Raw genomic sequence first — 13591 nt, 5'->3', positions numbered from 1 at the left:
CAGTCTCTGTGCTGTGGCTTTGTAATGTATCAGCTTGAGCAGGCTGAATGAACTGTATCTTAGAATTACCTTCTCCATATGCTTTCAGTTAGGATGCACCAATAGAGATTCTTGGGCAGGATTTGGAGGCAGAGGCAAAACAGCTGCCATTTTGTAGATCACACAGGTTGTTGCCGGCTGGCTGCTAGCTCATCAGGTTTGCATAGGGCAGGGGCAGCAGCGGGCCAGCAATTGTTTCACCTTTTCCTGCGGCTTCTTCTCAACTGCTCCAACTCCTGGGCTGGGTGTGTCTTTGGCTCCATGATGAAGGATGCCAGCTTCTCCCGTGGATGCTCTTACCACCAAGGGTAGAGGCCAGCTTGTACCAGCTTGTCCTAGCTTCGCCCCACTTTACATCTGTCTTCCTAACTGCCTGCCCTGTGCACTTCGAGTGCCAGCATCAGACACCGAGACCACAATGTTGGGAACTGCTTCATAACTGCAACTGCATAAGGTTAAATCCCAGTTCATCTGTTTATCTCTCTATCTATCATCTATCATCTATCTATCTATCTATCTATCTATCTATCTATCTATCTATCTATCTATATATCATCTCCCCTAGTGGTTCAGCCTCTCAGATGGAACCCTGATCCACTCTGTAAGCAGGGACTCTTGGTGTCTGTGGAGTTATTGTTACCCTCAAGCTGCTGTTCATGGAGGAAGTTGGAGTGACTCTCCTCTTCCTCTCCTACATAAGAAGAGGATGTTTTCTTCTCCATTCCCCAAAAGGTTGATGCAAAAATGTGAGATTGGCATCTTACTCACAGAGAGAAATGGAAGTCATATTTGTACCCCCCACCCTGTTCAGTCTGTTCAATATACAAATGACAAAATGATTATCATCCCCAAACTGAGACAGTTAACCCGTGTTCTGCTCCTGATCCCTATTTGACAAGCTTCAAGCTCCCACATTAATGCCTGTAATTTGCTGCTTATAAGGTGTTCAAGGACCAGAATCCTCCAGGGGCTTGTTAGAAATGCAGAATCCCTTGCCCCTCCACTCCTGGACTTACTGAATCAAAACATGCATTTTGACCAAATCTGTCAGGGATTTGTATGCATATTAAAGCTTAAGTGCCATCTACAGGACATTACTTTGGGGGGATAAAACCTTTATTACCATTAATACCCAGAGATGGATTCTTATCATTGGCTTCTTGGATATACAGTTTTAAAATTTGTGATGAATATCTGGCACATTTTAGACCATCCTGTCTCTAATTTCCTCATAACAGTTGGCTTTTTTATGACGGTGTCAACTGAAACATCAACTGGGCCAGCTGAGAGACCCAGAAGTTGAGTCTTAGAAAGTGAAGAGCTGGAAAGATTCGGCAGAAGTCACTAAGGTTCCTGAAACACCCAAAGCAAGAACTCTGTACCAAGTATGTCCACACATACTGAGTAAAAGTATGAAATACACACAGGATTGATATACAGCAACATGAGTTTGGTGGTTTCTTTCCGGGATGGAGGGAAGAGGGAACAGAGAAGGGGGGAAGGGTTTAATTTGCACCTACAACATTTTATTTCTTTTTCAGAGAGAGACACAGCAAGAGAGGGGACACAAGCAGGGGCAGAGGGAGAGGGAGAACCGGACTACCCGCTGACAGGTGCAAGTATAGGAAAATGTCTACATCTGTGAAATGTGGGTGGCACGTGGGGTTCTGTTAGACTTGTTTCGCACAGTCTGTAGATTTGAAACCATTATCGAAATTAAGAAATTAAAAGTTAAAAAAAAGTGGGGGGAACATTCTAGGTGTCCTGTGGGTGGTGAATCAGAGGAGGAGACAGGCCAGGGCAGGGAACTGGGGCAGGTGATGACAGAGTTGAGGCTTAGCAGGGGCTGGTGGGAGAGATGATCAGGCTGAGTGGAGGACACTTATCCATTCGCCAAGCCCTTTCCAGAGAGGAAAGCAGTGTTCTCATTGGGACATTACCTGTCAAGGCTCCCTCCCTCCCACCTCTGGGATTGTCTTCCTGCTGTGCCCTCTACCTCCATCACCCTTCTTCATTATCTTCAATGGCTACCTCCTCCTCATTTTTTAGGTCTTATCTCAGATGTGCCCTTCTATGCAAGCCTTCTCTGACTGCCCCCCACCCACCCAGGTTGGTTGGATTAACTTCTCTGGATTCTCACGGCTGAGCCCAGTTGATGATGACAAATCCCAAAAACCCAAGGTAGTGTTTTTCCTCCCAAACAAGAAATAATCTTGGCTCATGTGATTTGGAAAGTGTCCTGGTTTCTTCTGATTCAGGTGAGGTCTGATCCAGCAGCTCAAACACTGGAAGACGATTTTATTATGAGCAAAGGCTCTGCAGCCTGGCTCATTGGGTTTGAATCCTCATTCCATCATTCAGGCTAAACGATCTAGGGCAAGTCTCTCAATCTCTGCAGCCTCAGTTTCCTCATTTATGAATTGACAAAAATAATACCTGTTTTTAGTGTTGTTGTGGGGTCTAAATGAGACAATATGCATAAGCTCCTTGAGCAGTGCCTGCACACAGTTGAATGCTCAGTGACTATTGTGATGGGGATGATGTTGATGGTGGTGATGTCACTGGGGACCCAGTTTCTGGCCCCCCTTCCCAGCACTTGCTTCTTTTTTGGCTCCTCTTTCATCCTAGCAGTTCCAGGCTCTTCTGCCTGGTTGTAGAATGACTTACCCTGCACCATTTGAAGGGGAGAAAGATGTGGTTTTAGAGGGTGACATGGAAGAGGGGGGGTTGCTTCTTTTTACAAAGCTCCAGAAACCATTTATCCAAGTCTCATTTGCTCAGACAGGGTCACATGCCCACTCTGAACCAGCCTGTAGCCAGAACGTGGCTCCCAAACAGAATGACCACTACACTGTACCTCCCCAGACTTGTTTCTCTCCCACTTCCCCAGATCACACAAGGGCAGCTCTGTGATTCCAGCTCCTGAGGCCAAAATTCCCTCTTTTTCTTACACCTATATCATGCATCAGCAATTCCTGTTTACCTTTAAAATTCATCAAGGCTTTTCCCTTCTTCCCCACTCATCACCTCCCATCTGGAAAATCACAGGAGTCTCCCTGCTGTCACCTGTTCACCATAGTCTGCTCCCCTCCAGGGTCCTAGGGAGCCTATTAACACCTGAGTCAGCACATGTCACTTATCTGTTCAATGTCTGTTATGTCACTCAGAGTAAAGTACGCTCGCTTTGATCTTGCCTATGTTACCTCCCTGATTTCATCTCTAACTGTTCCCTACCTTACTTCACTTCAGCTATTCTGACCTCCTTAAAATAGTTCAGAAATATCGGATGGGCTCCTCGCTTGAGGCCTTTGCACTAGCGGTTCCATCTGCCTGAGACTTTCACCCCAGATACATGTCTGGTTTCCTCTCTTAAGTCCTGCAAGCCTTTGCTAAAAAGTCAGATCCTAATTGGGGCATTACCTGCCTATCTATTTAAAACTATAGCCCCTCACCCATCTCCAATACTTCTGATCACCCTTGCCGTGCTTTACTTTTTTCCCCACAGTACTCTTAATATTTTTCTTACTTAAGCTTATCATCTTTCACACACCACCAGAATGGCAATGCAGGAGATGCACAATTAAACTTTGCTGAAGGAAAGAATAAGTGAAAGAACAACTCACAGTCCCATCTGGTGTGAGCCTGTCTTCTCCACTGGACTGCAGATGTCCTGAGGACAGTGATGGGATCTATGTTGGTCACTGTTGTGTCCCCAGCATCACCCAGTGCAGAGCCAGGCATAGAGGGGGTTGGAAGTCCTAAAGATAGACAGCCTGCAAAAGATGTCTACAAAAGATTCCTGTGAGCAGATAGATCTTTGTCAGATGGAAGGTAAAGAACACGTGTTGCATTTCCTCTTCAGGAGAGCTGGAAAGCACCTATAAGAGTTCTTATAGGGAGGAGGAGAGAACCCCACCTGCTTTGGAGAGTGGGAGATGTGTGACATTACTCACTGCCACATTGGCCTCCTTTTTGTTCTTTGAATCTCCAACCTCATTCCAGCTTTAAGTCTTTGTGATTCCCATTCTGGGAACCCTGTTCTCACAGTTCTTGGAGCAGCTCTCATACTTGGGCTTCCATGTCTCAGCTCAAAGAACATCTTAGAAAGGCTTTCTTTTTCTTTTCTTTCTTTCTTTCTTTCTCTTTCTTTTTTTTTTTTTTTAAGATTTATTTATTTGAGAGAGAGCGGCAGGCAGAGGGAGAAGCAGACTCCCCACTGAGCAGGGAGCCCGATGTGGGGCTCGATCCCAGGGCCCTGGGATCATGACCCAAGCTGAAGGCAGAGACTCAGATGGAGCCACCCAGGCGCCCCTTAGAAAGGCTTTCTGTGGCAAAGCCAGCTAGGTGTCTATAGACTACCCAGTCTGAGACTACATTTTCCAGAGGCCCCTGCAGCCAGTTGAGGCCATGAAACTAGTTCTGTCCAGTGGACTGAGAGTAAGAGATGTGTGTCACTTAGGGCCAAAGCTTTATTTAAAAAAAAATTCCCCCTGGCTTACTGAGGTATAATTGACAAAAAAATGTAAGCTATTTAAAATGTACGACATGGTTATTTGATAAACATATACATTGTGAAATTATTACCACAATCAAGTTAATTAATACATCCATTACCTCACATAGTTACCTTTTTTTCCTTTTTTTGGTGAGAACATGGAAGATATACTCTCTTAGCTTATTTTAAGTATATGATACAGTATTATTCACCATAGTCACCATGTTATACATTAGATCCTAAGATCTTACTCATCTTATAACTGAGTGTATCCTTTTAACAGCCTGTCCCCGTTTCCCCCAGCCCCTGGCAACCATCATTCTACTTTCTGTTTCTGTGAGTTTGGCTTTTTTAGATTGCATGTATAAGTGATACCACACAATATTTTTCTTTATCTGACTTATCTCGTTAGCATAATGGCCTCAAGGTCTATTTGTGTTGTTGCAAACGGCAGGATTTCATGTTTCTCATTGTTTAATAATATCTCTTTATATACATATATACACCAAATCCTCTCTATCCCTTCATCCATTGGTGCACACTTGGGTTGTTTCTGTATTTGGGTACTGTGAATAATGCTGCTGTAATTATGAGAATGCTGATGTCTCCGAGACAGTAATTTTTTTCCCCTTTGGATATATTCCCAGAAGCAGGATTGCTAGACCATGTGGTAGTTCTACTTTTAATTTTTTGAGGAACGCCCATATTATATTTCATAGTGGCTGTACCAATTTACATTCCCATCCAAGGGTGTATAAGGATTCACTTTTGGGCTGAGGATTTTAGGAAGCAAGTGGGGGTTCTCCAGTCTCTTATCTTCTGGAGTCCTTCAAAGGACTCTGAGCATTTTAGGAGATGGAATCACCAAGTGGAAGGAGCCTGGATCCCTAACTTAATACATGGGCAACCAGAAATGCCCACTTTGGGAGGTTCTGTGAATGTGAAATAAACAATTTTGTGTGCTACTGAAATGGTGGGGTTTATTTGTTACAGCCACTAGCATGACTCTAAACAATATACTTCTAGACCTCATTGTCCACTAGCTCAGTGTACCTCAAACTATTTGTGGTTGTGGAGTAGGACTCATTTTTTGATATCTCCAATCTGTCATGTACTGATTCTTTTGGTCTATATCCTGTCCAACACAACAAGTCTATTGATTATATTCTTGGATGTCATGGCCATGTCAAATTTCTGTAAGTTTTGAAGTGCTTATTGGTAATTCTGCACTTCTCTTGTTGCAGACCATTAACAATAGTGGACCAGTAGTGGTACTACTTTAGCTTATTTATAAATAAAACATTACCCTGTTTTATTTCTCTCCTTATCATTTACCACTCCCTGTAATTATCTTGTTTATTTAGAGGTCTATTTGTTTATGGTATTCTTCCCAGGAGAATGTAAGCTCCTTCAGAAAGGAGTTGTGCTTATCTTGCTCTGTTGAGTTTCTAGCTCCTAGTACAGTGCCTGGTACATTGTATGTGCTCAGAAATTCTGTGTTGAATAATGAATAAATGACAAACTTTGGTGGTGAGGGGGAGAAGAAGCAACGATACCTGTTATAGAAGTTCTCTACAATTGTAACTTGACCTGAATTCCTATCAGTTCACTGACAGCTGCTTGACTCCCTGGCTTTCTGGTAGACTGTAAGTAACCAAGCTAAGGTCTGGCCTCTTACAACCCTCCTCTCTAAGTTTCCCCTACTAGAAATTAGACCACACTGGACTGTCACTGCCTGGTGATATGTCTGTATTCACCTAGTTTATAAGTCCTGAGGGGGGTGTGGTTGAATCTGAAGTGGTAACTGCTATATCCCCAGCATCATAGCACAGCCAAGGCCCTTGGTATGAATAGATTTATGGCATGAATGCATGATGTGAACAGGAGGGGAGACTGTCCTGAGGAAACAGTGCCCTACCCTGCCTCCACAGCCCTATCTCCTGGCAGGGTCCCAGGGTTGATCTTGAACTCTGGGCCAGTGGACTGCCCAACTGACCCCTTTTTTGCCCCATCAACTACCTCAAGATGCTGGCTCAGGCTGTCAACACTTAGCAGTCCAGACATGTAGAAAAGGTGTCCCATTTGGCCCAAATGGATACTTAGAGTCAAAGTAAGTAACACTGTTGTATATATTTGGTAGTTTGCTGAAAAGGTTAACGAGCAAGTAAGTCCATCATGAGGAAAATCAAGACGGTGAGTGTGACGAGGCTTCCCAAAACAATCCCCAAGACTGCAATGTAGTAGACTTGGTGGGAGGTCTCGGCTGCCAAGGCTCGGTTATTCCATCTGTTGCTGTGCCTTGTCTGATTAGAGGGGAGAGGCAGGACAGGAATAGTTGGGCTTCAGTGGGTTATTGTAATGGGTGAGCTATAGAACTGTAAGGACACAGGGCGGGGACTTGAACCCATGGGAGGGACAAAAGAAAGAATTTGAGCCAAGGTCAAGGCCAGGATGAAAAGGGAGTAGAGGAGGAGAGGATTGGCATGACGCAGATTCCCACCTGAACAGAGAAGATCAAGGCTACAATGCCTATGGGAAAACACAGGAGGAAGGCGCAAATCGACAGGCACATGTGGTCTTTGGGGGGCTTGTCCTGCAAAATTTCAAATGCCTGTGGGCAGGGAGTGGGTCATGGCTCAGTATGGCTTTTGGACTGTGCTGTCCCCTCTGACTCATTTTCATGATAACTTGGCCCCTATAAATTCTTTGTTGACCTCCTTTAAAACCCCTACTGACTTCCCCTAATTCCTACCATGTCCCCTCTAACCTCTCATTATTCCCTTTAATACCCCTTTTACCCTGGATCTCCCAGCCCCCTCCACCCCTATGCTCTATAATCCCTGCCTGTTCCTAGTAACCCTTTCCCTGTCTCCTATAACCTCCTCCTCGTCTTCTAGAACTGCCTTGCAGGTCCCTACAGCATGTCTCACTTGGCCCCTAACACCGCCCCTACAAAAGCCCTTGCTGACTCTGATGACTCTCACTGGCCTCCCTGGAACCACAACTGAGCCACTATCACACTTGGTTCCTATAACACCCTCATGGTCCCTGAAAGCAGCCTTTTTGCCCCTATAAAACACCTACTAAGAAGACCCTACTCAACACTTGAACACTCTTGCTTTCCATCTATAAAACCTTGTTCCCTCGTAAAGCTCTCACCCTATGAAACTGTGCATGTCTACAATACCTCTCTCCTGATCTCATTTGTAATATCCCTCACTTTCTCCCCATGAACCTGTCATGGTCCTGTTATGAGCCTTACTGTTCCCCCATAAACTTCTCCCTTCCCCTTCCCCCAACCCATGGCTCCTCTAAGACCTTCTTTGACCAACTCTAAATTCTAAGTCCTCTCCATGTCCCCTTGTAGCCTCTTCTCTGTCCCCTTATAAAGGCCTGCTCTTTCTCCCTCTACCACCTTCTCGCTACCTCTGAAACCAGAGTCCTGACCCTCTGAACCCCTCTTTCCTCCACCAACAGCAGCCTCCCCGTTCTCCTAAACCCGTGTTCCCTCTAAATAGTTCTTCTTGTAACACCCTCTCTGCCTCCTCCTGAGACCCTTCTTGCCCCCTCATTCTGCCGCTACTCACGCTCTCTTCCGCCCACCCTATCCCCCCATAAATTCCCTCCCTGCCCCTTCAAACACTCCCATTACGGCATCTGGGTCTGGGTACAAGGAGCCTCTCCCTCATTCCAACCGGCCAGGGGTTACCGTAGAGACCATGCAGGCCCCGCCTCCTATCCTGTCTTTCTATTACTATTGGCTGGTTGAAGTTGCATGTAATAGGGTGGGGGAATCCAGTACTCACATGGCTGCTGATTGGTCTGAAGGAGTTCAAGCTCTTCCTACTCTGTCAGGTGATTGGTCAATTCCAGGAGTTGTTTTTTATTAGTTTCGAAGGTTGTTTATATGTTTTGGATACAAGTCTTTTCTCAGATATGTGATTCGCAAGTGTTTTCTCTGGGTCTGTAGCTTATCTTTTTAATTTTTTAACAGTGTCATATGCAGAGCAAAGTTTTAAATTTGCATTAAACCCAAATTAATTTTTTTTCTTTTATGGACGTGCTTTTGTTGTCATGTCTAAGAATTTCTCTCTGCTTAATCCAGTGTCAGGAAGATTTTGTCCTATGTTTTCTTCCAAACGTGTGATAGATTTACATTTTACACTTAAATCTGTAGTCCATATTGAGTTCATTATTGCATAAGAGGTGAGGTTTTCTTTTTTTTTCTTTTTAAGATTTTATTTACTTGAGAGAGAGAGAGAGCAAGCGAGAGGGAGGGGCAGAGAAAATCTGAAGCTGACTCTGCACTGAGCACAGAGCCTGACCTGGGGCTAGATCACATAACTGTCATGACCTGAGCCGAAACCAAGAGTCTGATGCTTAACCGACTGAGCCACCCAGGTGACTGGAGGTGAGGTTTTAGATGAGATGATGATGATGATTTTCATTTGTTTTTTTTCAATTAATTAACACCATTAAAAAACCCTAGGGGCGCCTGGGTGGCTCAGTGGGTTGGTGTGGGACTCTTCGTTTCAGCTCAGGTGGTGATTTCAGCGTGGTGAGATGGAGCCCCCCAGTGGGACTCTAGCTCAGAGTCAGCTTGAGTTTCTCTCTCCCTCTCCCCGTCCCTGCTCTGCACGCTCTCTCTCAAATAAATAAATAAATCTTAAACAAACAAACAAACAAACAAAAAACAACTCTGGGGCGCCTGGTTGGCTCAGGTCATGATCTCAGGGTCCTGGGATAAAGCCCTGCCTCAGGAGCTGGGGCTCAGCTCTCCCTCTCCCTCAGTGCCCCTCCCCCGCCCCCCCCCCCCCGGCCCCACGTTGTTTTTTTCTCTTACTCTTTCTCTCTCAAATAAATACATTAAAAAAAAATCTTAAACAAACAAAACAACACCCTATTCTTTCTATGATAAATTGCATTGACCTTCTTTTGAAAATAAATTGGCCGTATCTGTATAGGTCTCTTTCTGAGCCGTTTATTCTGTTCTGTTGATCAATGTGTCTGTCCCTTAGCAAATACCACACTGTCTTTTTTTTTTTTAAAGATTTTATTTATTTATTTGAGAGAGAGAATGAGAGACAAAGAGCATGAGAGGGAGGAGGGTCAGAGGGAGAAGCAGACTCCCTGCCGAGCAGGGAGCCCGATGCGGGACTCGATCCCGGGACTCCAGGATCATGACCCGAGCCGAAGGCAGTCGCTTAACCAACTGAGCCACCCAGGCGCCCCCCCCACTGTATTTTAATGTAGATTTACAGTGATTCTGAAAGTCAGGTAATATGAGTACTCCAACTTTGTCGGTCTTTTTCGGAATTGTTTGACTATGTGTAGATCTACAAGTCTTTTAATAGGAATTGCATTAACGTTTCAGATCAATTCCGGGAGAGACGTGGAACCTCCTTTTCACCAGCATGGGAAGCCTCCCCATTTATTTAGGCCTTTTATTTCCTTCATCAGCAGCTGTAGTTTAAACACACAGCTGATACACATAATTATTTAGATTTACACCCAATTACTTGCTTTGTGAGAGCTATTGCAAATGGTATTATGATTATTATTTTTGATAGCTGTTATTTATTTTTATTTATTTATTATTTTGTATAGAAGTATAATTAACATACAGCGTTATATTAGTTTCAGGTGCACAATGTAATGATTCAGCAATTCTATATATTACTCAGTGCTCATCAAGATCGGTGTACTCTTAATCCCCTTTATCTATTTATTTAAATGAATTTGATTTCTGATTGTTCATTGCTAGCATAAGAAAACACATTGGATTTTTGTGTGTTGATATTACAAACTGTGATCTTGCTAAACTCATTTTATCAAAGAGGCTGAAAGTAAAAGGATGGAAAAAGATATATCATTCTGGAGTGATATTAATATCAGATGAAGTATATTTCAAAGAGTAATACTGGGGGGGTGCCTGGCTGGCTCAGTCAGTGGAGCATGTGACTCTTGATCTCAGGGTGGTAAGTTCAAGCCCCATGTTGGATGTAGAGACTACTTAAAAATAAAAAATAAAAAAATCTTATAAAAAAACCCCAAAGAGTAATACCAGGGAAAAAGAAATTTATTTCTTAATAATAAAGGGGTCAACTAATCAAGAGGACACAATAGTTCTACGTGTTTATACACCTAATAACAGAGCTTCAAAATATATAAAGGAAAAAACTTTAGAAAAATCTAAGCCTAAGTCAGCCTGCACTTATGGGAAATGCCTCACTGTCAAGGAAAACTAACATACACTAATCACAGCCTTCCAAATCCCTTCCCTTAGAAAATAGGGCCTGATAGCCTTTATGAAAATCCCAGACCTCCTAGCCAATCATACTCTGTTTCCACATTTCTTCTTCTCTATAAAGGTCACTGTTGCCTAAAATCACTTGAGAAGGGTTTTCTCCTTCTTGAGAAGCACTGTATTCCCCCAACCCATGGATTGTCTTCCCTTGAATAAAGGACATAAAAGTCATTACTAGATTGTATTATTTTTGTCGCTTGACACTAAAGTAGAAAATCTGTAGGGATACAGAAGACTTGAATAACACCATCAACCAACTTGACTGAACTGACATTTATAGAACATTCTACCCCCAAACAGCAGGCTACACATTATTTCCAAGTGCACCCAGAACAATTATTGAAATGGATCGGCTTCTTGACCATGAAACAAGTCTCAATAAATTTAAAAGAGCTCAAGTTATACAGTGTTCTCTGTGATATAAATGGAATTAAATTAGAAATCCATAACAGAAATATAGCTGAAAGATCTCCAGATATTTGGAAACTATTTGTATTTTAAAATTTCCTACAGTTCAAAAAAGAAATCAAAAGAAAAATGAAAAAGCATTTTGAACCGAATATAAGTGAAGACACAAAATGTAAAAATATGTGGGAGGTTGTCAAAGCAGAAGTTAAGGGGAAATTTATAACAATAAATGGCTGTTTTAGAAAAGAACAGTGTCTTAGTCCACTCAGGTTGCTATAACAAAATGCCATAGACTGGGTAGCTTATAAACAACAGAAATGTATTTCTCACAGTTCTGGAGACGGGGAAGTCCAAGATCAAGGTACTAGCAGATTCAGTATCTGGTGAGAGTGCCACCTTCCTCATAGACAGTAGTCTTCTTAGCGTAATTTTATGGTGGATGTGGCAAGGGATTTCTCTCAGGCCTCTTTTATATTGGCACTAATCCCATACATGAGGGTTCTGCCCTCATTAGCTAATCACCTCCCAAAGGCTCTACTTCTAAGTTAGGGTTGAGGCTTAAGTGAATTTTGTTGAGATACAAACATCCAGTCTATAGCAAGCCATCTAAAATTAATGATGTCTGCTTCCTCTTTAAATATCTGGAAAAAAAGAAGAGAAAATTACCCTAAAAGTAAGCACAAGAGTCTTTTCAACAAATGGTGCTGGAAAAACTGGATATCCACATTGTAAAAGAATGATATTCAACCCTTACCTTATACCATCTATCAAAATTAACTCAAAGTGGATCAAAGACCTAAAAATAAGACCTAAAACTATAAAATTCTTAGAAGAAAACGTAGAGAAAACTTCATGACATCAGATTTGTCAGTGGTTTCTTGGATATGACACCAAAACCAAAAATAAATAAATGGACTCTATCAAAATGAAAAAGTTCTATGCATCAAAGGACATGAAAGAATGAATAGGCAACCTATGGAATGGGAGAAGATATTTGCTAATCATATATCTGATAAGGGGTTAATATCTAGAATATATAAAGAACTCCTAGTACTTAACAAAAACAAAAATAACCCGATTTAAAAATGGGCAAAGGACTTGAATAGACATTTCTTCAAATAAGGTATGCAAATGACCGGTAAGCATATGAAAAGATGCTCGACATCACTAATCATTAGGGAAATGACAATCAAAATCACAACAAGATATCATCTCATACCCATCAAGATAGCTACTATTAAAAAAAAAGCAAAAAATGACAAGTGTAAACAAGGTAGTGCAGAGAAATTGGAACATCTGTGCACTGTTGGTGGGAATACAAACTGGTATAGCTGCTATGGAAAAATAGGTGGTGGTTCCTTAAAAATAAAAAATAGAATTACCATACGAAGCAGCAATTCCACTTTTGGGTATATATCCAAAAGAATTGAAAACAGGGTCTGTAAGAGGTATTTGTACATCCATATTCACAACAGCATTATTCACAATAGTCAAAAAGTGATACTAACCCAAGTGTCCATTGATGGATGAATGGATAAATAAAATGTGATAGAGTTTCTTAAGGTTTGCTTCCCTCTTTCTTTTTTTCCCCTTCCCATATGTTCATCCATTTTGTTTCTTAATTTCCACATGTGAGTGAAATCATATGGTATTTGTCTTTCTCCAACTGACTTATTTCACTTAGCATAATACACTCTAGCTCCATCCATGTCATTGCAAATGGCAAGATTTTATTATTTTTGATGGCTGAGTGGTATTCCATTGTATATATATATACCGCATCTTCTTTATCCATTCATAAGTTGATGGACACTTGGGCTCTTTCCATAGTTTGGCTGTTGTTGATAATGCTGTTATAAACATTGGGGTGCATGTACCCCTTTGAATCTGCATTTTTGTATCCTTTGGGTAAATACCTAGTAGTGCAACTGCTGGGTCTTAGGGTATTCTGTTTTTAACTTTTTGAGGAATCTCCATACTCTTTCCCAGAGTGGCTGCACCAGTTTGCATTCCTACCAACAGTGTAAGACAGATCACTAAATTCTACTCCTGAAACCAATATTACACTATATGTTAACTAACTAGAATTTAAGTAAAAATTCGAAAAAGAAAAAAAATGTGATATCTTAAAAAAGAAGGAAATTCTGATATATACTATAACATGGATGGACCTTGTGTACATTATGCTAAGAAAAATAAGTGTCGGGCGCCTGGGTGGCTCAGATGGTTAAGCGTCTGCCTTCGGCTCAGGTCATGATCTCAGGGTCCTGGGATCGAGTCCCGCATCGGGTTCCCTGCTCAGTGCAGAGCCTGCTTCTCCCTCTCCCTCTGCCACTCCCTCT

At 42.3% G+C, this 13591-nt stretch overlaps 1 protein-coding gene across 1 annotated transcript in view; it reads left to right on the top strand.

Moving 5' to 3' along the window:
- Positions 1 to 1577: 1577 nt before the first annotated feature.
- The window catches only part of ATP4A (ATPase H+/K+ transporting subunit alpha), an 83541-nt gene continuing 71527 nt past the window's right edge, over positions 1578 to 13591 (top strand). Inside the window, exons 1-2 of the mRNA XM_081806747.1 lie at positions 1578 to 1652; positions 2089 to 2220. Coding sequence (XP_081662873.1) covers positions 2101 to 2220 — 120 coding nt within the window. The 5' untranslated portion in view covers positions 1578 to 1652; positions 2089 to 2100. The remainder of the gene's footprint in view (positions 1653 to 2088; positions 2221 to 13591) is intronic.

This window comes from Leptonychotes weddellii, chromosome 16 (assembly GCF_054177405.1).
Source record: "Leptonychotes weddellii isolate Sample4059 chromosome 16, ASM5417740v2, whole genome shotgun sequence".
Classification (NCBI taxonomy): domain Eukaryota; kingdom Metazoa; phylum Chordata; class Mammalia; order Carnivora; family Phocidae; genus Leptonychotes; species Leptonychotes weddellii.
Note: the sequence above shows the minus strand (reverse complement) of the source record. Positions and strands in the feature narration are given on the sequence as shown.